The sequence below is a fragment of the Macaca mulatta genome, chromosome 10 (genome assembly GCF_049350105.2).
Source record: "Macaca mulatta isolate MMU2019108-1 chromosome 10, T2T-MMU8v2.0, whole genome shotgun sequence".
NCBI classification, from domain to species: domain Eukaryota; kingdom Metazoa; phylum Chordata; class Mammalia; order Primates; family Cercopithecidae; genus Macaca; species Macaca mulatta.
This window is the reverse complement of record NC_133415.1, coordinates 112,574,346-112,602,122: the sequence shown is the minus strand read 5'-3', so window position 1 is coordinate 112,602,122 and position 27,777 is coordinate 112,574,346. Positions and strand designations below refer to the sequence as shown.

The following is a 27,777-nucleotide window of genomic DNA, read 5'->3' as shown; positions in this document are numbered from 1 at the left end:
GGGCCCATGGTTTTGGTACTTCTTACGTAGGGGGGCGTTTGGGGTATCCCCAGCAGCCCAACCTTCTCCCAACCTCCCTCTCCACCTTCACAGTCGGGGTGGGGACCCCAGGCTTCTCTCATTCCAAGCACCACCGTAATTTTTGTTGGTTTTTGAATCACATGTACTATCATCCATTACTTACCTTTTTTTGTTTAGGTCAATTCACTTAATATTGTAATTTGAAAGAACTCGGTTTGATTATCAAATAGAAAACCATTATTAACTGGCACAGGTAAAGGCAACCACAGATAACAGAAGTGAATAAAATTTTGTTGACCTCCAGGCTGGGAAAGATTTTTAAACATGGTACAAACAGTGCGAACCATAAAGCACATCAGGGGTCAGCAAAGCGCCAGTTGGACCCAATGGACTGCTGGCTATTTTTGTAAATAAAGTTTTATTGACACACAGACGTGCCCCTTCAGCCTCAGATTGTCTACAGCTGCTCACTACCACAGCGGCCGAACTGAGTAGGGGTGGCGGAGACAGCCTGAGTCATAAACCTTAAAATTCTGACAACTTGGTGCTCACAGAAAAAGGCTGTGAGCTCTTGAAGTTTATGATTGGCACTCTGACAGCCTTAAAAATCAAAACTTCTATACCTCAAAGAAAAGTATTTTAAAACTGAAAATACAAGCCCCAAACAGAAAAGAATCATGTAACTCAAAACGGGGAAGGATTAGAAGCCACAGCTTCAAAAGTAAACTCCTAAAAATCATTAAGATAAAGAAAACCTCAGGCAAAGTCCATCAATCAAAGAAGAAACCAAAAAAGCTGATAAATGCTGAAAATAATGCTCAACCTCACCGGAAATCAGAGAAACCAAGCCTTAGGAACACACGTCCCATCACTGAGACTCGCCGAAATGAAAGCCTGGGACGACCACACCGTGGTGCAGGGGCCGAGCAGCAAGGCTTTCCCAGCCGCTGGTAGAAATGCAACCTGCACCGGCGCCCCAAGCACAACTCCGCGACACCTGGAAGGGAAGGACCTCGTGCTGTACGCACAGCCCCGCCCCGGGCCGGCCTCACCTGCTCACGTTCACAGCCCTCCACTGTGAAAACACTCAAGTAGGGATTTTGGTGGGAGTTGGGAATACTGGGGCCCAAGCTCCCCAGCGGAGACCAGAAACAACCCTTCCTAGAAATGAAGAGCCCCACTGCTCAGAGGAAAATCTGCCCAGAGCGGGAGTCCAACCTTCAGATCATGGATTCTCACCCAGGGACCATTCTGTTGTCTCTGGCCTCAGGGGACGTTGGGCGGTGTCTGGGACGCATTTGGTGGTCAGAAGTGGAGGGTGTACTACTAGTATCTAGTGGAAGGCGGGAGGAATGCTGCTAACACACTACACACACGGGACGGCTCCTCCACGGAGAACCATCTGGGCCCAAATGTCAATGGTTCCCAGGCTGGGGACCCCGCTGCAGACCCTCGCTTCTCAAAGTGTGACCTGCAGCCCAGCAGCCAGCAGCGTCGGCAGCCCCAGAAGCTTGCTAGAAATGCAGCCTCTCAGGCCTCCCTACACCCGCACCATCAGAACCTGCATTTTCCCAGGGTCTCCAGTGACTCACGGGCATGGGGACAACAAGGGTGAAGAGCAAATCAACAGAGGCAGTGGCGCTCCCAGAACTGGTTCCCCTCACCCCAGGGCACTGTCCCTCCAGGGAAAGGTCGGCTTTTGAGGTTTAAAGAGGGAAGGAGCGGACTAGGGGCTGTCCAGGGTACTGTCTGCCAGGCCCAACCCTGCACAGACCGGCTCACACCTCACAAGGATGGGCAGGAGATGCAGACTGTGGCTGTTGGGACAGTGTGCACGAGTTTTATCAGAATTTCCTCTCCTGCCTCACACGGGACAGGTTAGCCTGCCACCTGGCCCGGTGAAAGAGGAAACAGAGGCCCACTCTGCCAGAATGGAATGACTTTCCTCTGAAAGCCCACTGATGCCTGCTCAGTGGCTCTTGGCACCTTTGGGCAGTGTCAAACTGGGGTATGCAGCAAGCTCTGAGGGGTTCTGAACTCCAGTGGCTCTGGAATGTGGAAAGCAACTAGGCAGGTGCCCAACCCTGGAACGCCACAAAGGTCAGCTCCACCTGGCTGATGGCAGCCTTGCCTTCCAAAAGAAGGCCCCCATTCTGTCTCAGGGGCATGACTGGATCCCTACAGACCTCAACCAGCAAGACGCAGCAGCTCCACTCTGTCCTGCCCCGTGAGACAGTCCATCTCCAGCCCAGCAGACCACAGGGACCACCCAGGGAACCCTTCAGGGGTGCAACACAGAAGGTGCCCACCCGTGGCTCTGGGCAGATGGGTGGACTTGGTGCACATATTGTCCAGAAAATGATGCGTATGTAGATAGACATGTATGTGTATATATGCAGACATGTACCTCATGACGTTTCAATGATATACGACATCTACGACACACATACATAACAGTAGTCCCAGAAGATGAAAATGGAGCTGTAAAATAACTAATGCCTAGTGACATTGGTGCTGTCATATAACACCTTGGGGTAACGCGTTCCTAACATGTCTGTGGCGATGCTGGTGTAAAAAACCCTACCATGCTGCCAAGTCCTCTAAAAGTCTAGTGCGTGTAACCATGCAGTACATCACACTTGATCATGATATTCAATGACTGTATTACTGCTTTATGTATTCACTATAATTTTAATGAATATTTTAGAGTGTGCTCCTTCTACTTATTAAAAAAAAGTTAACTGTAAAGCAGCCTTCAGCAGGTCCCTCAATCTGGAAGGCACTGTTCTCATAGGAGATGACAGCCCTATGCACGTTATTGCCCCTGAAGACCTTTCAGGGGGACGAGCTGTGGAGGAGGAAGACGACAGTGATATTGATGGTTCTGACCCTGTGCAGGCCTAGGCTAATGTGGCATTTGTGTTTTAATTTTTAATGAAACATTTAAAAAGTAAAACATAAAATTGAAAAGTATAAAAAGCTTATAGAATAAGGGTAAGGAGAAATTATTTTTATGCAGCTATATAATTTGTGTTTTGTGCTAAGTGCTGTTATAAGAGTCCAAAAGTTAAAAGTTTTTCCAGTAAAAAGTTATAGTAAGCTAAGGTTAACTTATTATTGAAGAAAATATGTTTCTATAAATGTAGCATAGCCTAAGAGTGCAGTGAGTCTGAAGTCTGCAGTGGTGCACTTTCACGCGCTAGTTGGCTCACCACTCACTCGGGACTCACCCAGAGCAACTTCCAGGCCTGCAAGCTCCATGCATGGTAAGTGCTCTATACAGAGGGAACTTTTTAGTATTTTGTATGTCATATTTTAATGTACGTTTTCTATATTGAGAAATGTTTCAATACGGTGATGTGCTAGAATTGCCTGCAGTATTCAGTAGAGTCATGTGCTGTACGGGTCTGTAGCCCCGGAACCATCAGCTACAGCACGTAGTCAGATGTGCAGCAGACCGCACCCTCTGGGTTTGTGTAGTGCGCTCTGTGATGTTCCCACGACAACAAAATCTCCTAATGACGCATTTCTGAGGATGTATCCTGTCATTAAATGACACGTGACTGCATAACTCTGTGTGTGTGGGTGGGAGGGGAAGGGAGGTAGCTTTACTTGACAAACTTAGAAGATCTGGCAACACTGGATCCACCTTCTTGCAGGAAAATGATCAGATAGAGGTGAACAGAGACGTCCCCTGTCTCTAACACTGACAAGCCATGTCCTCATCAGTTTGGCCCAGTCCTTGCCTGGCTCCTACAGGCCAGTGGAGCAATTCACCCTCCAGGAGGCATTTGATGATGTCCAGGGACAGTTTTGATTGTCACGGGAAGTGTCGTGTGTAGAGGCCAAGAATGATGCTAAACATCTGAGCGTGCACGGGACAGTCCCCACAGGAAAGGGCCCCCACATGGCCCCTAACGTCAATGGTGGCGGGGTCAAGAGACCTGCTGCAGACGGTGGGTTGTGCGCCCCGGCCTGGCACACTCAGCATGTGGGATCTCAGAGGGGCTCAGCCTGCAAGGCCGGAGCACAGGCCCAACTGTGTCCGCACGCTGCCACTTACTTGGAGAGCTTCATCTCGATCTGCTGCCGGATCTCCTGTCTTTCTTCATCAGTCCTTCGGGGGAAAATGTTCCGGTCTTCCAGTTCCTGTTTGCTTGGCCGGTTCCTTAGCTTCACGGCCAGGAGCTCCTTCTTGCATTTCCGTGGCAGTGTTCCTAAGAGCCCCATCCAGGGCAAGAGGAGAGAAGGAAACAAAGGAGACAGGTCTTAATGGAGGGCTGGCTTGTCAATGCAGCTGCCCACCTGCCAGAGGAAGGACTCCGGACCAGGGTGATGGTGGCTAGAACCGAGAGGACACACGCTCGCCAGCTTGCGGCACTTTCCAGTGGAACGGTGGGCAACACAGGGGCAAGGTGATGCCAGCGTCTCTGTCCACTAAGCCGCCTAACTCATGGGTTTCCAGGTACAGTCCAGGCTGACACCTGCTGTCCCAGATGATTACTAATAGCAGTCACGTTTTTCTTTCAAAAATGTCTGAGTTTGGACCAAAAATGACACAGTGACTTTCCCCATGGTGGCCGCTGCCCCCACCCAGCTCCACATGGTCCCTGCACTTTCTCCCTGTCCACCGTCCCCCCAGCCACATGGCTCTTCCTTCAGTTTCTAGATGTCCCACCTTAGGGTCTCCGTGTCATCTCCTTCCTCTGCCTGCCACACGGCTCTGCCGGGACCATCCAGGGCTGGAACCAGCTTCTCAGAAACCCCCTGAGCCTCCAATCACCACCACTCCACTTATCTTAATCCCCCCAACCAACTGGTATCTTTCCAGTTTGTTTATCATCTGTCTCCTGCACAGACTTTAAGCGACAGCCTTTCCCCACCCACCACGTCCTAGCAGGGTGTGGAGATGGTAGATTATCGGTGAATACTGCTGTGTGAACTGAAGGGTGGGCTGACTCCAGGTCTGCTAGGCCAGCCTTTGTGTTATTCTATGTGTGTCTGAAATCAGCTGAGTGAAGTTAACAGCATGAGAGGAAGGTATTAGGGAACAGAATGTTCATGTTTACTCAGGAGCAGAGATGGGGTTTAGCTCTTTCACAGGCAGACAGGGTCATTCCTTAGCGTACTAGGAAATGTGGGTGCTGGTTAATTGAGCTTTCCCAACAACACAGTCCCCACCTGCCCTGCCACTGCAGGTGCTGCTGCCTGCAAGTAACTCCAAAGTATCACATACAATGTAGGTTGCAGTTTTGCAGTTTGTGCTTTTGCAGTTTTCTTGGGCCAGGATTTAATTCCTGGGGGCTGAAGTCATTATCCAACAGGGTCGCTTCCATAGATGAAGGCAGGTTTTACTTCTTAAGAAACATGGTACACAAAAGGAAGTCAATTCTTAGTGTGCAGACGGGAACGCAAAGCAAGCAAGTCAGTTGAACAACATGGTCATTTCGCAGAAGTTTGGGATAAAGTAAAATACAAAAAGTGGAACTCAGCCAAGTCTTGAATTTCTAACATGCCATTGTTTGCCATGTGTTTTAGAGAGAAAATAACAACTCTGAAAATCATTTCAGCAAGGGCTCCGGCCCCACTTTGTTTTAATAGCTTTATAAATGACTGCAGTCTTGTATTTATAGTCTCCTCAGGAGCCTGGAGGAGTCACAGCCATTTTTCAGTTGGCCTTTACCGCATGTTATGAGAGAGACTGGATGCTATGGTGACATTCATGAATGCAGAACTCTCAAAGGTCTCGGGACAGATTCCTTCATAATGCGGAGGGTCTAATACAGGAAAAAGGAACTGCCGTTTTCAGAGAACTGTAATATGCTTAAACATAAAACCATACTGAATGTGGTTTAATCTTTTCAGTTTTTGATGAAGCAAGTCCTTGAGCCCATTGCAAATGTCTCAGGCTTATCATCACATACTTTTAATATTTGTTCTTAACTGAGAAAAAGTTCCCTTCTTTGCAGATTTCTAGACATAAACGAAAACTCACTCTGTGTGAAATCTGTGCTAGGAGCAAGTCATTCTCATTTACTTATTAATCCAGCCTCTATGAACACAGCAAGGATACACAGTAGGACCACAACAAAAACTTACTGATCTGACTGATCCTCACCAAGGTATCAGAAGGTTACCAGGTTTTGCTACTTCAAAGCCAAAAGAGGAAATTCCCAAAAGACATAGCTTAAAATGAGGACTTTTCATGGATTTGAATGATCCTTCTACCCACTGATTGAATTAATCTAAATAAGCATGTCTTCCCTGAGCAGGCTCCCTAGCACGGAGCAAGAGGTAGAGGCTGAGAAACAGGTGCAGGGATGGAGGAAGACCTTTCAGTCTAGATTGTGGGACAGACATCACCCTCCCCAAATGCCCCCAAACGCACTTGCTTTCTCCTATCCTTTGATCTGGAAATCCCACTTCTAGGAGTCTATCTCCTAAAATGATTGGGACAAGCACATAAAAAGCATATAAAAGGGCCGGGCACGGTGGCTCACACCTGTACTCCCAGCACGTTGGGGGGCTGAGGCGGGCGGATCACCTGAGGTTAGGAGTTTGAGATTAACCTGACCAACATGGAGAAACCCCGTCTCTACTAAAAATATAAAAAATTAGCCAGGCATGGTGGCGCATGCCTGTAATCCCAGCTACTCAGGAGGCTGAGGCAGGAGAATCGCTTGAACCTGGGAGGCGGAGGTTGCAGTGAGCCAAGATCGCACCATTGCACTCCAGCCTGGGTAACAAGAGCAAAACTCTGTCTCAAAAAAAAAAAAAAAAAGGACATAAAAGGATGTTCATCCCGGACTTTTTCATAAAAGTAAGAAATTGAACACAACGTAAACATCCAGTAAGAGGATATATGTTAAATTACGATGCATCTGTTTCATCTGAATATTGTGTACCTATTAAAAATGGCAGTGTATATGTTACAGAATGACAAAAGATAGTTACTATATATTGCTAAGGAAACAAATGACAGAAAGTATGCATATTATATGTAGAAATATTTATGTGTATGTGTCCAAGTTTGTAAATATTTGTTATAATAAATTGGCATATAAAAGCCAAGAACTGATCATTTTACTTAATTTTGGTTACTGTATTTTATTTTTTAAAATACAATTTCCTTATTAAAAAAGGAAGTCACTGCTTAGAAAGAACATTGTTAAATAACATCACAGAAAATGGCAAAAAAAAATCCTTTGTAAACACAAAAAGAAAACTGGCAAAAAAGATTGCAGTCAACTTTTTCACAACTCTGGAAATTAAGTGCACATGTTTACCGCATAACAAGGAATGTTTATTCCAGAAAAATTGGCTGAATTTTGAAAAAAATGTTTCACCTTTTCCAGTCCTGTGCCCCATTATTCAGCTCTGCAACAGCCTTGACATGTGACAGTCTGCACTTGTGGTAGAGACCAGCTGCCTGGCAGCCACTGAGGGAAAAGAAAGGGGCTACAGCTCTTCAAAGACTCATTCCCCACCACCCCCCCACAAACTGTCATCATTTGACCCATCTTGTGTTTCCTGGAATACCACTTCTGCAAGGGTGTCTGTATTGGACTCAGAGCTTACCCAGTGCAAAAAGCCTTTTTCTCAGGGGGGTTTGAAAATAATACAGCATTGTCTTTCCAAGTACACAGCTTTCATTTATCTTCACACCAGACCTGTTCAGTAATACCCTATGGAGCTCTTTATTAGCAAAACTCAATAAAAATCCATGCATTGTACAAGAAATTAAACTAAAAAGTAAAACCCTGATATTACCAGCTCTAGTCCAACTCCAGCAAATGTGGTGGGCGGGGGCATCTTTCCAATTCACAACTGATAGGGCTTAGGAGGAAGGATGGGCAAATGCTGGCTCCTTCTCTCCAAGTACCAGAGGAGCACAGATAGCTGCTAAGTGGCACCGCTCTCAGCTCCACCTCACCAAGCAGGAGCTACCTTCCGCACTCCCCGTACACAGACACAGACACATGTGGGGCTCAGGATATTCCCCTAGCCCCGGTCTCATCAGGTCCCATCTTCCATCCCAGTGGAGCAAAGGATGCTCAGGAGAATCCCACACTCTGTACTCAAGCACACAGAAGCATGGACACTGTCGGTCACTCCCTTCTTTGTGAAAGGCTCTCTTCTCTCTCCTTCCAGGTCTCTGCCCTAGCCTGCTATCCTCCTGCTTCAATGATCATGTCTCAGTTTACTTTGCTGGCTTTTCATCATCTCCCCCACCTCCAGATGTGGGTGTGCCCAGGACCCAATCCTCAAACCCCTTCACTCTCTGTCCGCATTTGCTTCCTATATGACCTCCTGTGTCCCGTGACACTAAGAACCAACTGCTACTGGCTATAGATTTCCATCCCAGGACACCACCTCCCTCCTAAACATTCAGCTTTCTTCACATTCAGCTTTCTTCACCATGCTTTCCCCAGATCTCTAGCAGGCATCACAAACTTAGCACGTCCAAAACTAAGCAGGACCTCCTGCTCTCCTGTTGAAGCACACAGTGGTTAAGAGGCAGAACCAGGATGTAAACCGAGGCCTGACCCCAGCGACCACACTCCCAGCCTGACATTCATGGATCTGCTCAGTTCGATGAGGCACCTGTCCATAAGGGACCTCTCCCACACCTGGCACCAAAGAGGAAAGATGAAGACGCCGCATATGCCCCGCGAGCTTGGCAGGTGAGGGAAGGAAAGGTAAAACCAGCATTTATCATGTTCTTAAGCACATTATGTGTGTTTCTATTTGTGCATTGTCACAACATATCCTAATTATTTGTGTGGCTCTTTCCCTAACCATGGTCATTATATGAGCTTAAAACATTTTCACTCCATGGAGAAAAACAAATATAGTAAGTTTATCTACAGCAAGGATTATACCTTGTTCACCGTTGCCATATACAAACTCAAAAGCTGCGGAATGATCTGGTGCAAGAGAAAACAAATAAGCCACATGAGGAAGGTAGTGTGCCAGAAAGGGATTTCTGAAGGAAGTAGCCTCTGAGCTGAAGCCTCAAAGGTAAGTGGGGTTCCCATCTGGGGACGCCCAATAGCAGAGCCTAACTTTGTTCTCTAGCAGGAATATGCTGTGAAAACTTGTCTCAGTCTTCAAAGTAAAAAGTTATGACATTAGCTTCTGCTTCTGACCAAGGCAGAAAAACATGGACTAAATTGTCTTTCTCACTCAAACCTCAAACATGAAGTCAAAATATATAAAACAGTAGTTTTCAATGTGGTAGAAATCAGCAACAAAAGACAGTGATCCTTGAGAAATGAGAATCAAATGGAGTAGCCCCATGACTGGCCAGCTACTGCCTCTAGAGAGTTGCCAGGCCACAGTCCAGGGAGGGGAAACCCACAAAGAGCCTTGAAAACTCCCAGAGTTGAGAAGATGAACCTGAGACGCCAAGGGGATGAGGGCAGCCAGAGTTAGCATGAACGATACCTGGAGAGGAGAGAGTTGCATAGAAAGAAGACTCAAAGATCTGCAGAGGGTCCCTTGAACCTTCAGTGGATTAATATGTGCCTCTGAGGAAGGAATCCTCTGAAATGATGAGGTAGCAGTGCCCAGTGAACACATGGCACTGGACAGAGGGCCGGTTCCCATCAGCCAGACAGAAAACTTCATGATGTACAGACATTGAATAGAGTACACAGGGGGTTCTGCCTGTGGAATGGGAGTTAGCCATTGAGCTAACTCAATAATTGAGCACTGCTCTGGTTCTATCTAACAAATGTTAAAGTAAAACCTGGGAGGAATTAGACTATTTTCAAGTAACTTAACTGCTTCCCAGAACAAAACTCAAGAGTATTTATAGTAACACAGAAAACATCCAACACCCAAGAAGGTAAAATTCACATGTGTCATCCAATAAAAAATTACCATGCCTGCAAAGAAGCAGGAAAAGGCTCAGTGAACTTTATGCATGAAACAGAGAGAAAACTGTGTCTGGGCCATGGTAATCAAAATCTATAACCATGAGAAAATATTAAAAGTGTACAGAAATAAAAAGACATGCCCTGTATTCTCTGTATAGAGTAACAAAGAGAATGACAGCAGATGTCTCAAGAGAAACAATGCAGATGACAAGACAGTGGAGCAACAATTACAAAGTAATGAAAGAAAAAAACCCCAGACAACTCGGAATTCCAGACTTGGAAAAACTATCTTTCAAAATAAAGACAAAATAAGTACCTTCTTGGACATAAAAAAGCTGGAAGATTTCATCATCAGCAGACATGCATTATAAGAAATGACAAAGGAAATCCTTTAGGCAGAAGGAACATGATAGCCAATAGAAATCTGAATCTATACAAAGGAAAGAAGAGTAATAGAAATGGTAACTACAAGTATAAATATATAATTATTTTCTTATTATTTATCTTTAAAAGAAAACTGATGCTGATAATAAAAATAAAGTAGTATGAGGTTTATAACATGGGTGAAATGGACAACAATAGAACAAATGTTGGGAAAGGAGAATAGAAGTATTCTCTGGTGAGATCATGAGCCTAAAAATGACTTAGCATACTATCACTTGAGGTAGGCAGATAGAGAGGTATGCTATAACACTAAAGCAACCATTATACTATGGAAGTAGTTAAAGAGGTATATAGCTAATAAGCCAACAGAGGAGATAAAGTGGAATAAAAGAATCACTCCAATCAATCCAAAAGAAAGCAGAAAGATAGAAAAGATGGAAGAAACTAGACGGAACAAATAGAAAATAAATTGCCAGATGGTAGATTTAAACCTAATAAAGTAATCATTAAGTGCAAATGGTTAGAATACCCTAATTAATGGCAAAAATTTTCAGAATGGATTAAAACATGAGACAAAGCCATATGCTGCCACAAAACATGTCTTATATATAAGGAACATAAAGAACAACAAAACTTTATATATAAAGATACAAATAGATTAAAAATAAAATCTTAAAAAAGACGTACCATTCTGACACTAATCAAACAGAGCTGAAATGGGCATATTAATGTCAAGTAAGGTAGAATTCAGAACAAGAAACCTCATCAGGTTCTTTGAAAAGGGTCATCTTATAATGATAAAGAGATAACTTCATCAGGAGAGCATAATGATAAGCATATTGACAAACCTATGTGAGCTTTAAAACACATAAAGCAAAAAATGATAGAACTGAGGCAAGAAATAAATAAATCCACACATTATTACTTGGAGATTTCAAAACCCCGCTCTAAATAATTCATAGAACAAATAGAAAACCTGCAAGGCCACTGAAGACATGAATGACATTATCAACCAATTTGATCTAACACTTACAAAGCATTATACCAAACAACAGAAGAGCATGTGCTCTTTTCAAGTACACACACAACATTTACCAAGATAGGACATTTTGGACCAGAAATAAGCTTCAATAAATTTCAAAGGACTCAGTCATACCAAGTATGTTCTCTGACCAGAGTGGAAATAAATTGGCGATCAATAAAAAATACCTCTAGAAGGCCGGGCGCGGTGGCTCAAGTCTGTAATCCCAGCACTTTGGGAGGCCGAGATGGGCGGATCACAAGGTCAGGAGATCGAGACCATCCTGGCTAACATGGTGAAACCCCGTCTCTACTAAAAAATACAAAAAACTAGCTGGGCGAGGTGGTAGGCGCCTGTAGTCCCAACTACTTACGAGGCTGAGGCAGGAGAATGGCGTAAACCCACAGAGCGAGACTCTGTCTCAAAGAGAAAAAAAAAAAAAAAACCTCTAGAAAAATACCCACATATTTGGAAACTAAATTACTGAATAATTAATAGCTCCAACAAGAAATCAAAAGGGAAATGTGAAAGTGTTTTGAAACAAATGAAAATACAATATATCAAAATAATGGTAACATCTACTAACATTAAATGTCAATATTAAAAAAGAAGAAAAGCCTCAAATCAATGATATCAGGTTCCATCTTAGGAACCTAGAAAAAGAAGAACAAAATAAACCACAGGAGTAGAAGAAAAAGATAATAAGGATCAAATCAGAAACCAATGAAATAAAAAATAATAATAAAGAAAATAATTCATCAGGAAGAAGAAGAAAAAAGAGATGATGAGGGAACACACAAATTACCTATATCAGAAACCAGAAAGGTGACACTGACCTCATTTAATTCTAAAACTGTTAAGAAGATACAAGAAAATATAATGAATCACTTCATGCTAATAAATTTAACAATTAATATAAAATGAACAAATTCCTTGAAAAAACACAAACTACCAAACCTCACTGAAGAAGAAATATGTAACCAGAATGGACCTATATTTATTAAAAATTAGAATTCTAATTAAAAATCTTCATGCACATACACACTGCAGTCTCAGACACATGCACTGATGAGTTCTACAAAGCATTTAGGGAATAATAGTAATTTTATATAATTTATTTCAAAAAAGTGAAAGGAAGTTGTTATGGTTTGAATGTTTGTGTCCCTTCCAAAATTCATGTTGAAACTTAATCTCCAACGTAATGGTATTAAGAGGCAGGGACTTTTGGAAGTGATTAGGTCAGGAGGTCTCCTCCATCATGAATGGCTTAAGGGCTCCTCCCTAATGAATGGATTTAAGGCCCTTATAAAAAGGGCTTCACAATAGTTCACATCTTTTTGTCCTTCCATCTATGAATAATGGGTTCTCACCAGACAATAAACCTGCCAGTATCTTCAACTCCTAGCCTTCAGAACTGGGAAAAATAAATTTGTGTTATTTATTACCACCTTGTCTGTGGTATTTTGTTATAGCAGCATGAATAAACTAAGACAGAGACTACAAATCATTCTGTGAAATCAGAATTTACTCTGAGAAAGTAAAACTAGAAAATATTTCAAGAAAAGAAAATGAAAGGCCAATATTCCGTAAAACTCTAAAAAAATTGGCAAATCAAACCTAATAATTTATAAAAATTGTGATACACCATGACCAAGTGGAGTTTTTATTTCAGGAGGCAAGATTAGTTTATCACTCAAAAAACAACAATGTAATTTACCAAAATTGACAAACTGAAAAAAGAAAAGCACATAATTACCTCAATGTACATAGAAAAAGTATTTTGGAGCCAATGAGGAAACTAATACTATAGCTTGCTACCACTATTGCCACAGACCTCTGCAGACTAGGCAACAGAGGCACTCACAGGCACTGCTGACATTGATTACAGCTGAAAAACCTACACAGAGACTATACTACTGCACCCACCTGGAACCAAGAGCAATGCACTCTACCTTACTGACACCTTAGGACCCATCTACAGGTAAAAGTTTTTCCCAAAATATGCCACTCTATAAAATTAGAAGAGGTGACTGTACCACAATATGTGCAGATATCAATGCACCGACACAATAAACAAGAAAGCAAGGAAACATGATGCTGCCAAAGAAACAATAATTCTCCAACAACTGACCCTAAAGAAATAAAACTTTATGAATTGCATGAAAAGAAATTCAAAATAATGATCTTAAGAAACCTTAGCAAGATACAAGAGAAGACAGTAGAAAATTCAATGAAATCAGGAAAACAATTTATGATCTGAATAAGAAAGTCAACAAAGAGGCATCATTTAAAAAGGAACAAACAGAAATCTTATAGCTGAAGAAGTCAATAAATAATTTTTTAAATTGAGAGCTTCAACGACAGACTAGATCAAGCAAAATGAACTTCTGAACTCAAAATAACCTATCCAGAGGGAAAAGGAGAGAGAGAGAAAAGGATTAAAAAATGAAGAAAGCCTGTGGGACTTATGAGACACCATTAAGTAAACAAATGTTTGCATTATGAAATTTTCAGAGTAAGAAGAGACAGATAAAAACACAGAAACCTTATTTAACAAAATTACAGGTGAAAAATTCCCGTGTGCTGGAAGAGATACGGACATCCAGGTCCATGAAACTCAAACATCCCCAAATAACTCAAAGAAGTCCTCTCTCAGATACATCATAATCAAACCACCAAAAGGTGAAAACAAGAAGAGATTCTAAAAGCAGAAGGAAAGAAAAATAACAAAGTCACATATAAGGGAATCCCCAATAGTCTATGAGCAAACTTCTCAGCAGAAACCTCTCAGGCCTGGAGAGAATGGGATAAGAGAGGGGGAACAAAAGCCCTACTAACCAGGAATATTATATCCAGCAAAGCTATCCTTGAGAAACAGAGGAAATACAATCTTTCCCAGGCAAGAATAAACTGAGGAAATTCATTACCACTAGATTGCCTTTACAAGAAATGCTTAAGAGAGTACTTCAACCAGAAGTGAAAGGACAATAATTACTATCATGAAAACATGTGAAAGTATAAAACTTACTAGTAGAGGCAAATTCATAATCAACATCAGAATCTACATTATGATAATGGTATAGGTAAATCTTTAAAATCTCTAGTATGAATATTAAAAAATCAAAATGCTCAAAAGCAACTATAGCTACAATAAGTTGTTAAGAAACACACGAAATTAAAAAGATGTAAATTAAGGCAGTAAAATTATAAATTGTGGGGGCGGGGTAAGGTAAAAGTCTATACAGTATTTGTATGTGACCACAGTCATGTTGTTTTCAACTTAAAATAGTGTATTATAACTTTATAATTTTTTATATAATCTCATGGTAACAAAAAAATTATAGCAGATACACAAATGAGAACAAGGAAAGAATCAAAGCTTAGCACTACAAAAAACCATCAAACCACAAAGGTAAACAACAACAGAGGAAAAGAGGAACAAAAGATCTATAAAATAACCAGAAAACAAGTAACAAAATGGCAGGAGTCTTTACGTAACATCAACACTAATTTTGAATATAAATGAATAAAGTCTCCAGCTAACATACAGAGTGGCTAAATCGATTTTTAAAAACAAGACCTAATTGTGCGCTGCCTACAAGAGATTCACTTCACCTCTAAGGACACAGACTGAAAGTGAAGGGAAGGAAAAATATACTCCATGCAAACTAAAACCCAAAGAAAAGCATGAGTAGCTATGCTTATATCTGATAAAATAGAGTTTAAGTCAAAACCTGTAAAAGGTCATTATACAATGATGAAATCAATTCAACAAGAGGATATTACCATTGTAAAAATATATGCATATAAATTTGTACCTAAATACATAAAGGACATATAATTAGATCTAAATGAAGACATAAATTGCAATACAATAATAGCAGGGGATGTCAACACCTTACTTCAGCAATGTTCAGATCATCCAGACAAAAAATGATCAGAGAAATATTGGATTTAAAGTGTACTCTACACAAAACAGATATAAGGTACATTTACAGAACATTCTATCCAGCAGCTGCAGAATACACATTCTTCTCAATTGCACATGGAACACTCTCCAAGATAGATTATATATTAGGCCAGAAAACAAGTCTTAACAAATTTAAGAAGACCAAAATCATATGAGGTATCTTCTTTGACAACAAAGCTATAAAACCAAAAATTAATACAAGGAGGAACTTTAGAAACTTTACCAATATGAGGAAATAAAACATCATGCTCCTGAATAACCAAGGAGTCAACAAAGAAATTAAAAGGGAAGTTAGAAAGTATCTTGAGACAAACAAAAATAAAAACAAAACATACCAAACCCTATGAGATACAGCAAAAACAGTTGTAACAAGGAAGTATATAACAATAATTGCCTACATCAAAAAATAAGATGTGAAATAAACAACCTAACACTATACCTCAAGAAACCAGGAAAAGAACAAACTCAACCCAAAATTAGAAGGAAAAAAATAAAGGTTAGAGCAGAAATAAAATAAAGACTGGAAAATACAAAACATTAACAAAATGAGGTTTTTTTGAAAAGATAAAGGTGACAAATCTTTAGCTAGACTAAGAAATGAAAGAAAATCAGAGATGAAAAATGGAACATTACAACTGATACCACAGAAAGAATCATAAGACACTATTATAAACAATTACATGTTTATATGTAAACAAATTCCATGAAGTTGCAGGATACAAACCTCAACATACAAAAATCTCTACTGTTTCTGTACAGCAATAGCAAACTATCTGAAAAAGAAATCAAGAAAATAATCCCATTCACAATAGCTACAAAAAAATAAAATGGGAACAATTACATGCACAGTACGAACAATTGGATAACCTAGAAGAAATGGATCTTTTACTGGACACATACAGCCTACCAAGATTTAATTATGAAGAAATAGAAAATGAGAACAGACTAATAATGAGTAAGGAGATTGAGTCAGTACTAAAAAGTCTCCCACCAAAGAAAAGTCCAGGACCTGATTGCTTCACTTCTGAATTCCACCAAACATTTAAGGAACTAATATCAGTTCTTCTTAAACTATTCTAAAATATTGAAAAGGAAGTATTTCCAAACTATTCTACAAGGCCAGCATTACCTGTTACTAAATCCAGACAAGGACACAACAAAAAAGTAAACTATAGGCCAGCATCCCTGATGAACATAGATATAAAAATCCTCAACAAAATAATAGCAAACTAAATTCAACAACACATTTAAAAAGATCCTTCAACATGATCAGGTGGGATTTATCCCAGGGATGCAAGGATGGTTCAATATATGCAAATTAATATGTTACATCATACATGCAGAAAAAGCATTTGACAGAATTCAACATCACTTCATAATAAAAGCTCTTAATGAAGTTAGTTTAGAAGAAATGTAACTCAATATAATAAAGGCCATATATAACAAATCCATAGTTAACATCATTTTGAAGAAGGAAAATTGAAAGCCTTTCCTTCAGGATCTGAAACAAGACAAGGATGACCAGTCTTTTTTTTTTTTTTTTTTTTTTTTTTGAGATAGAGTCTTGCTCTGTTGCCCAGGCTGGAGTGCAGTGGCACAATCCTGGCTCACTGCAACCTCTGCCTCCCAGGTTCAAGTGATTCTCCTGCCTCAGCCTCCCAAGTAGCTGGGATTACAGGTGTGCACCACCACACCTGGCTAATTTTTTTTGTATTTTTAGTAGAAATGGGGTTTCATTGTGTTGGCCAGGCTAGTCTCGAACTCTTTACCCTCAATCTACACACCTCAGCCTCCTAAAGTGCTGGGATTAGAGGCATGAGCCCCTACACCCAGCTAAGGATGCCCACTTTTACCACTTTCATTCAACACAATACTAGAAGTCTTAGCCAGAGCAATTAGGCTACAGAAAAAAAAAGACATCCAAATTAGAAAGGAAAAGCTAAATTGTTCCTGTTTGCAGATGACATAAACTTCTATATAGAAAACCCTAAAGACCTCACCACCAAAAAACAAATTCCATAAAGTTGCAGGATACAAAAATCAACACACAAAAATCCCTACTGTTTCTGTACAGCAATAGCAAACTATCTGAAAAAGAAATCAAGAAAATAATCCCATTCACAATAACTACAAAAAAATAAAATGGGAATAAATACAACCAAGGAGATAAAAGATCTGTATTCTGAAAATTATGAATCACTGAAAGAAATTGAAGATGACATAAGTAAATGAAAAAATATCCTTTGTCCATGGCTTGGAAGAATAAACATTGTTAAAATGCCTGTATTATCCAAAGTGATATACAGATTCAATGCAATCTTTTTCAAAATACCAATGACATTATTCATAAAAACAGGAAAAAAATGAATCTAAAATTGGTATGGAGCCACAAAAGACACTGAATATACAACAATCTTGAGCAAGAACAAAGCTGGAGGCACGACACCACCTGACTTCAAGATATATTACTACAGGCTGGGTGCAGTGGCTTACACCTATAATCCCAGCATTTTGAGAGGCCAAGGTGGGAGAATTGCTTGAGCTCAAGAGTTCAAGAGCACCCTGGAAAACATAGTGAGACCTCATCTGTACAAAAAAATATAAAAATTAACTGGGTGTGGTGGCACATGTCTATAGTCTCAGCTACTTGGAAAGCCAAAGTGTGAGGATCGCTTGAGCCCAAGAGGTCAAGGCTTCAGTGACCTGTGGTCATACCACTGCATTCCAGCCTGGACAACAGAGTGAGACCCTGTCCTTAAAATAAAATAAATTTTAAAAAGATATTCTACAAAGCTATAGTAACCAAAACAGCATGGTACTAAACAATATTTTGGTATAATAACTAAAACGGCATAAAAACAGACACATTGACCAGTGAAACTAAAACATAAAAGTCAATTGACCTAATTTTGAAAAATGAGCAGAAGATTTTAATAGATATTTTCCCAACGAAGATATGGTGATAAGTATATGAAAAAATGCTCATCATTAATTATTAGAAAAATGCAAATTAAAACCCTAATAAGACACCACAACACACTCACTAGAATTAAAAATTAAATTCTAACTCTCTGCTAGTCTGTGGAATTCTGCATATAGGCATAGCCCAGCCTTTGGCCAACTGGATCTGCACAGAGTTCTTTACATGAAATTAAAATGATTGACCACATCAAGCATTGGAGAGGATGTGGAGGAACTGAAACTCTAATACCTTGATGGTGAGAATGTATTAGAGGACCACTCTAAATTGCAGGATCACTTTACATTTTTCCGGTTATTAAAAAGTTAAACACCTTCCGCATGACTCAGCCATTCCGCTTCTAGCTCTTTATCCTAGATAAGTGAAAGCATATGTCCACACAAAGACCTGTACACAAATGCTGATCACAGATGTATTTGTAATAGCTAAAAACAACCCGTATGTCCATCAACAGATGAGACCTGGTTGATGCTTCCAAGGCCCCTCATTTGTTCCCAGCTGTTCCCGACAGCCCTACTCCATGAAGACCACACATGGCACTTTGATCCCATGAACAGCTGCCCTCTCTGGAGTGAAGAGAGGTGCCTGGCTGTAAGACTAGCAACAGAATCCTCCCTTCTAGTCCTAGGTGAGTAGGGAGACAGGAAAGGGACAAGGAGGAGGAGGCGGATCTCACATTAATCTTCTCCCTGATACCTAATCTCCAAGATGGAAAAGCTTAATATACATTAATACATCTGTGCTTGTATAAGCATAAAACAGCACCAACGGGACAGATAAGAAACCAGTAGCACTGGGGCCCCTTTGAGGAAGGAATCTGGTGGTTGAGAGGTTGAAGTAGGAGAGACTTTTCATAGCACAGTCTTTAGTTCCCTTGTAATGTCTACTGAGTATACCACCTCTTTGCAAAAATAAATAGAAATACAATCAGTATGAAAAGTGCTTGCATGCTTCTCCAGAGTGACCTTCTAGCCACTCCTCTGGGCAATGCTCCTTGAGGTCAGGGCTTCCCAGAGGACAAGGTTGTAGGGTGATTTGCTTCCCAATGGGGAGTTCCAGTCAGAGCCACCCTTCAACCTACCAGGGAGCTTGCTCTGACCATCAGAATTAGAGCTCATCTTAGTTTGTTATGTGCTTCTATAGCAGAATACCCAAGACTGGGTAATTTACAATGAACAGAAATTTATTGGCTCACAGTTTTGGAGGCTGGGAAGTCCAAGAGCAAGGTACCAGCATAACAAGGGGCCTTCTTCTTATGTCATAACATAACAGAAGGGCAAAGAGAGGCTGAGAGAGGGCCAGACTTTTTTATACCAGCATTAATACCACCCATGATGGCGGAGCTCTCCTGGCCCAATCACCTCTTAGAAGTCCCACCTCTTATTACTGCTATAATGGCAATTAAATTTCAACATGAGTTTTGGATAAACATTCATACCATGTTGGAGCTAAAAGGTGCTCACCAGGCTCTCCTCCTACCCTCGCCTCGCTGGTGAATTAATGAAAAGAACACCAAAGTTCATGGAGATATGAGTTGTTTCAGGTCACAGCTGAGACCAGAGAGCTGACTGCCTCCCAGCTCAGCTCAAAAAACTATGTTCTCTTCCTCAGCTACAAAAATAATGTATGCTCACTGCAAACAACTTAAGCCTAACAGTAGTATTAAGGAAAAATAGTCTCCCTTTCTCTGCCCACATCTCACCTCTAAAAAAAGCTACTGCTAACATTTTGCAGTATCTACTTCCAGACCTATTTCTATACCATTAACAATTTACAGACTCTTACTTAATTCTGATGTTTTACAAAAGTGGGATCATACCATATACAGTACTTTGCAATATGCTGTTTCCTCCACACCACAGCTGGTCCTGGTTCCAAAGCAGGGTGTTTTAATCCAGCTCTTTCCTTTTAATAGCTGTTAATAATCCCACAGTGTGAACATCACATAATCCCATCATTTACTGCTCCAGCTCACCATGAATGGACACTTAGGTTAGTGTTTGTTTTTGTACTTCTAACCAAAGCTGCAGAAATGTCCTCATTACTGCATTTCTCTGCATGCATATGAATATTTCTGTCAGCTTGATCCCTAGAAAGGGCGGAATTTCTGAGTCAAAGTTTCTGATTACTGTAGGTTTTGACAGGAGTTCTTTTGGCTATTTCTCCCTGTATCACTTGGCTGGCTACTGCTTTTCGAAGCAGTCTCAGGTACTCTCTAGAGAAGAAAAAGGATGCCAATGTGGTGGGAGAAGGGAGAGGATCAGGGAAAATAACTAATGGATACTAAGATTAATACCTGGGTGATGAAATAATCTGACAACAAACCCTCATGACACAAGTTTATCTATATAACAAACCTGCACATACACCCCTGAACTTTAAAGTTAAATTTTATAAAAGAGAAAAAAAAGGAAATGTACATAAATAAGAACATAAGGCAAAGAGGCTTTGGAGTTAAAATAAACTCACCATGAAATGTCTTTTTCTCAATTAGCCTGCATGTTGGAATTTATCCTAAGGACATAATTACAGAGATGCACAAAGTCTTCGTTACAAGGAAGTATGTCTCCACATTGCTAATGCAGCCATTTCCCAGCACAAACTGCAGGCCAGGATTGGCAGTCCTGGATCCTGGTGGGCTCAGGCTGCATGAATTGATGTGCATGAGGCTTTGGCATTTGCGTAGAGGGAGTAATGAATCCCAGGGGAGAGGAGAGTGGCAGGGATACCCCAACTCCTCCCAGCCTGGCCTATGTCCTGGCTTTATAAGTCCCTGTGTGAGAACAGTCCTGGAGTCTGCCTTGCACAAGCAGTGACATTTTCAGATATTGTACCTTTTAATTCTAGAACTTCCATTTGGTTTTCTTTTAGTTTCTGTTTCTCTGCTAAGATTCTCCATCTGGTCATTCATTATGATCATTTTGTTGACACTCTAAGACCTCTAACATATTTGTAATAACTGCAGGCCCATTTTGGCTTTGAACAAAGTCTTAAGGTAGGCCCCTTACTCCTAAGTCTCGGTCTTTGTGGGATTTCAACAGTCTATTGCATTAATTGAGGTCTCTTCACTCTGTTTGAGCTGAACTCCCAATATCTCCCAGCACACCCTGACCTTCAGTTCTCATACCCACAAGCAATCTCTGCTAAGTCTGTAAAATTCTGCATATAGGCATAGCCCAGGCTACGGCCAACTGGATCTGCACAGAACCCATTGCATAGCTCCTTCCTGTCCTACAAACTCCAGCTGTTTCAGTAGCCCAGACTCTGGTCTCTGCCTCCTCATCTCAGTGAGATCACCACTCTGCTCAGAGGCCACCTCCCTGCACCCTGCAGGAAGACGCCTCCCCCAGAAACCAGGGAGATCAATTATGAGCTAACCCAGGGGTTTCCTCTCTCTCAAGGATGACAGGCATGTACTGTTGCTATTCAATGCCTCAAAACAGTCCTCTCATTCATTTTGTCCAGTCTCTCATTTGATTTTAGTGGGAGGGCAGCTACCATCGCTTTGTCATGGCCAGAGGCAGAAGTGCCTGACGTTTTCTGAAACAACAGTGACACTGTTAGAGATGCTGACACCAGACTCCGGGGGTCTCGAGGGCAGACTCTCCCTGCCACGCCTGACACATACATCATGGCACATCTTTTATGAATGCGTGAGGCCGTGATGTTGGAGGAGGGGACTGGCTGGGCTTTGATGTGGAAACATGGAGATGACATTAGCTGAGTATGAGGATCTGGGAAGTTGAGCGGGTTTCCTGGGAAAGAGGGCAAGGTTAGCCTTGGCTCTGCTGAGTTCAGGGTGCATCAGGGCCTCTACAGGGACCGTGGACAAATGGACATGTGGGGCTTCAGCATCAGAAATAGCTGGAGCCAGGGATGGAGATTTGTGACGATCCACTGATGGGGACAGATATGAGGCTGAGCCTCAAGAGAGAGCACGGAGCCAGCAAAGGAAGGAGCCAGGAAGCTTGGGCCTGCTCACCTTTAGGGGCAGGTCAGGGAAGAGGGGCCAGGATGGCAGGAAGAAAGGCAGGGATGGTGTCCTGGGAGCCAGGGAGAGAGCAGGGTTGGAGCTTAGTGAAAGGAGGGAGCCAAGAACGGGGGAGGAGGGGCTGCCAGGTGTCGGGGGCATCCAGAGCCTGCAATGGGTGCCTGAGGGTAAGGGGAGTGCCCAGACGGGCCTTCTGGGCTGATGAACTTTCTCTAGAGAAAAAAGCATCTGTGCAATGACCTGGATGAGACCGGAGACTATTATTCTAAGTGAAGTAACTCAGGAATGGAAAATCAAACATCGTATGTTCTCACTTATGTGTGGGAGCTAAGCTATAAGGACGCAAAGGCATAAGAATGATACAATGGACTTTGGGGACTTGGGGAAAAGAGTGGGAGGGGGGCGAGGGATAAAAGACAGCAAATAAGGTGCAGTGTGTACTGCTTGGGTGATAGGTGCACCAGGATCTCACAAATCACCACTAAAGAACTTACTCATGTAACTAAATACCACCTGTACCCCAATAACTTATGGAAAAAATAAAATAAAATGGAAAAAAGTGCATCTGTGGGTGTGTATTTCAGATGGGAGCTAGTGCTGCACCTTCACTACAGAGTCCTGTGGATCTCTACCATTCCACACCTCCAGAGTGCTATAAAGCCTAGTTTCTGTAAAAAGCATCACTACCTGTCACAAAGAGGAAAGTGAGGGTGCTTTGCTTTACACAGTAGCTGTAAACCAGTAGGAAGTGGGTGTGGAAAAGTCAGGCTCTGTCTGAAAGCCTGAGTTCTAGCCCAGGGGGCCTGACTAAGAATTGGTGCTGGAGACTCTCCTCTCCAGCTCCTGGCTGGGAGGCTGACTAAGGAGTGGGACTGGGGATTCTCTTCTCCTCCTCGGCTCCTGCTGGGCAAAAGTTTTTGTGTGTGCCACGGTTGTTGGCAGAACAACAGCCCCAAAGATGTCCCCATACCTCTTGTGCATTTTCTTTAGATAAAGAGTGAGATCACTGGCATAGTAGATAAGGCTGCACATGGCCAGACCCCTGCTGGCTTCTCCAGAATGATCTCTGCCTGTCTTCTTCCCTTTCATCCCCTCAAAGGCTGGGCTTCCTTCCACCCTGGAGCTTCTGAGCCTGTGAGACCCTCCCACCTCTTCTCCTCTGGATCTCAGCTCAGTGTCCTTCCCAGCCCCGCCCTGGAAGCCAGTGCACTTGCCAGGGCACTGCAGTTCCATCACAGGCCTGCGTGGGGCATCCTCTGTGAGAGCGCCTGTGCCCATGGATGTAATTTACATACTCATCGAGAAATTAACATCAATTCTTCATAGCAGGTCAAGTGCAAGGAGACCACTATTCTCCAATCTTTCTACAAAAAGGTGGTGTCTATTTTCCTACCCCCTGTGTCTAGGCCAGCACTGGGACGTGGTTTTGCAACAGAATAGGGCACAAGTGACAGTTTCCTCGTGCTTCCACTCTGCATGATTTCCCTTACTCCGACACCCTGCCATCATAGCCATGAAATTTAAAATAACACACGCACGTCAGATTATAAAAGTCCTGCATACTTCCCGAAAAAAGATAGTGATTAGTGAAGATCCCCATTGTTGAGGACTTCTACGAGCAGCAGAGAGAGAGACTTCCGTAAATACCTGTTAACTGCACAAAGAGCGCTCCATGGACACCTGTCAACTGCACAGAGCGCTCCATGGACACCTGTCAATTGCACAGAGAGAGCTCCATGGACACCCATCAACTGCACAGAGAGACTTCTGTAAATACCTGTCAACTGCACAGAGAGAGCTCCATGGACACCCATCAACTGTACAGAGTGTTCCATGGACACCCGTCAACTGCACAGAGAGAGCTCCATGGACACCCATCAACTGCAGACAGTGCTCCATGGACACCGTCAACTGCAAAGAGAGTGTTCCATGGACATGCGTCAACTGCACAGAGAGAGCTCCATGGACACCTGTCAACTGCACAGAGAGCTCCATGGACACCTGTCAACTACACAGAGAGCTCCATGGACACCTGTCAACTACACAGAGAGCTCCATGGACACCTGTCAACTGCACAGAGAGAGCTCCATGGACACCTGTCAACTACACAGAGAGAGCTCCATGGACACCTGTCAACTACACAGAGAGCTCCATGGACACCTGTCAACTGCACAGAGAGAGCTCCATGGACACCTGTCAACTACACAGAGAGCTCCATGGACACCTGTCAACTACACAGAGAGAGCTCCATGGACACCCATCAACTACACAGAGAGAGCTCCATGGACACCCATCAACTGCACAGAGTGTTCCATGGACACCCATCAACTGCACAGAGTGTTCCATGGACACCCGTCAACTGCACAGAGAGAGCTCCATGGACACCCATCAACTGCACAGAGTGTTCCATGGACACCCATCAACTGCACAGAGTGTTCCATGGACACCTGTCAACTGCACAGAGAGAGCTCCATGGACACCCATCAACTGCAGACAGTGCTCCATGGACACCCGTCAACTGCACAGAGAGAGCTCCATGGACACCCATCAACTGCAGACAGTGCTCCATGGACACCCGTCAACTGCACAGAAAGTGTTCCATGGACACCCATCAACTGCACAGAGAGAGCTCCATGGACACTGTCAACTGCACAGAGAGCTCCATGGACACTTGTCAATGGCACAGAGAGCTCCATGGACACTTGTCAATGGCACAGAGAGCTCCATGGACACTTGTCAATGGCACAGAGAGCTCCATGGACACTTGTCAATGGCACAGAGAGCTCCATGGACACTTGTCAATGGCACAGAGAGCTCCATGGACACTTGTCAATGGCACAGAGAGCTCCATGGATACTTGTCAATGGCACAGAGAGCTCCATGGATACTTGTCACCTCTGCTCAGCTGTGCTAAGTACCATGCCATGCACAATGGCCACCCTGACCTGTTGAACTTTCAGGATGGCTCCACCAGGTCCTTGATGGCTCTGCCCCTAGGGCTGCTCCCTGGGCTTCTGCGGATGGACCTGCTCATCCTAAGGAGAGAGAAGCAGGAGGCCACAGCAGCCCTCACTGTCCCCCACACGAAGGGCCTTGGAGCAGGCAATCTCACATCATTGAGTTGTCAGGTTCTCAAAGTAATTCTCAGAGGGGTCACCATGACCTTTGTTGAAGGGAAATTGAACCTCCAGCAGGTGCCAGCCCCGCAGACTGAGACCCAAGTGGGCAAAATGAATGGCCACACAGAGCTCAGAGCCCAGCCAAGGGCCCCAGACACCAGGCTAGTCTGCACTCCCTGGGGGGACACACGCCCAAGCTGGGGAGTGAGCAAGGCAAAGGGGAGGATCCCAGCCCCAGGCCTCCTGCCACGGAGGGGCTCAGCTGAGGAGGGAGCCGGCAAAACACTGAATTGACTTTTAGAAGTTTGAGCATCACAGGGGAAGGATATTCTGACCTCTGAATCCCAACAGTGTTTATGACTCAGACTGAGTGGCTGTTCACTAGCTACAAATAAACAGAAAAGTCTAGTGCTACGTGGGTTCCACCAGAAGCAGGGGCTGCAGAGGGCTGTTGGAAAACAAAATGAAACAGCTTTGAGGATCAGACCACAGGTCAGTGGCTGTGCTGGTACAACACGCCAGGGGCATACCCACCGGGCAGATGCTGGTGCTGCTGACCACGGCCTTCCTCTGTGGATGTGATTTGGCTTTCCTCACGGTGCACGCAGGAGGTGCTCAATAAATGCTCTTGAATGACTATATGGTCCCTGTCAATGTGGAGCTGGGCCCCTCTAGTGAACTCAGGTCCTGGTAAAATGTCTCCTGCTTCCTCCCCTCTGCGCTTTCTCTATCAGCCAGGGGCCCACAGCTCCAAGAATGGAGTCCAGCAGCACCATCCCCACTCCCCAGCTCCTACCAATTTCTCTTCTCTGCCTCAGTCTCCCACATTATGATCCAACTGTGTACCACCGCTCTGCCCCACAATTCACAAGGTAAAGCTTTGACCCACAATGTAGCTGCGTTTGTGGGTAGGACCTGTAAGGAGGTGACTAAGGTTAAAGGAGGTCGCAAGAGCGGGGCCCGATCTAATGGAACTGGTGTCGTTGTAGAGGAAACAGAGGCCAGAGCACTCATCCCCCACTCTCTCCAACCAGCACATAGAGGAACTGCCCTGTAAGGACACAGAGAGAGACCTCACTGGAAACAGACTCCGCCAACACCTCGTTCTTGGACTTTCAGCCTCGAGAATGGTAAGAAAATAAATGTCTGTTGTTTCAGGCATCCACTCTGTGGTATCCTGTTCTGGCAGCTGGAGCTGACTCTGTCACTCCCTGCAGACCCTATTCCCTCCTGCCTGGGCCAGGCCTGGGCCTCCTCATGGCCCCTCCCTGTCTTTCCTCTGGAGCCCACCCTCTCACCCTCAGAAAGTCCTGGGGCTCTTTCCAAGGCCTGAATCATGACAGCATCAGGTCTGTGCTCCAGAAAGATCAGTTCAGCTGCAGGAGATCCTGCACCGCTTCCCACCAATGGCAGCAAGAGCAGCCAAGATTGAATGAGCCCGTGCTGTATGCCAGGCCCAGAGGCAGCCTTGAATGTGTTTTCCAAGTCATCTCCCGGCAGCCCTATGAGGTAGGTGCTAGGATTTAGTTTTCCTCTTTTGCAGATGACAATGTCCCACAGTGTGGCCCAAGGCCACATAGCCAGGAGGTGAGTGACTTGGGACAACCCTCAGAGGCTTCACACTTTGGCGTCTTTTAAATTCCAGCTTTCTTTACAGGGTGAATAAAGGTCTGTCTCCCTGGCCAGTCCCTAGGTCTCACACTGGCCTCTGTAACAACCATGCTACCCATGCACCTCTCGCGTCTCACCTCCACACCCAGGCTCAAGCTGTCCCTATGTGGAAAGCCTTTACCTTGATGCCCAGGACTCCTCATTTTAAAGCTTTGGTTCTCCATCCTGGCAGCTCTTGAGAGTCACCTGGTGTTTGGGTCAGGGCTCTCCAGAGACAGAGAAGCAATGGGACAGACACTCACCACACACACACATACATATGCATACATATATATGTATGTACATACACATTCTATATATATACACACATATATATGTGCATATGTGTATTAAGAAATTTATTTTAAGGAATTGACTCATGCGATTGTGGGGGCTGTAAAGTCCTGGATTTGGAGGGCAGGTCAGTGGCTGGAGTGGATGCCACAGTCTTGAGGCAAGATTTCCTCTTCTCTGGGAAACTCCGATTTATTCTCAATCCTTTGACTGACTGGAGAGGGCCACTCAAAGCCCCTTAAAGTCACCAACTACAGGTGACAACCACATCTACAAAATACCTTCACAGCAACACGCAGACTAGCATTTCAATAACTGGGAGGAACAGCCCAGCCAGGAGGACACACAAGATTGACCTTCACCTTTGCAGAGCCTTCAAAGTGCAGAGGCCCAGGCCCCAGGGAGACCGATGCAGTTCCTACCAATGCTTTTAAAAGCACACGGCTGGCCCAGAACGGCTGCTTTC

General features: G+C 43.4%; 1 protein-coding gene across 12 annotated transcripts in view; it reads right to left on the bottom strand.

Annotated features, from left to right (window-relative positions):
* Positions 1–27,777, bottom strand: part of PHACTR3 (phosphatase and actin regulator 3) — a 271,374-nt gene that overhangs the window by 38,464 nt on the left and 205,133 nt on the right. For all 12 annotated transcript variants that reach the window (XM_077952097.1, XM_077952093.1, XM_077952092.1 and 9 more), the window contains one exon: positions 4,085–4,238. In XM_077952097.1, coding sequence (XP_077808223.1) covers positions 4,085–4,238 — 154 coding nt within the window. The remainder of the gene's footprint in view (positions 1–4,084; positions 4,239–27,777) is intronic.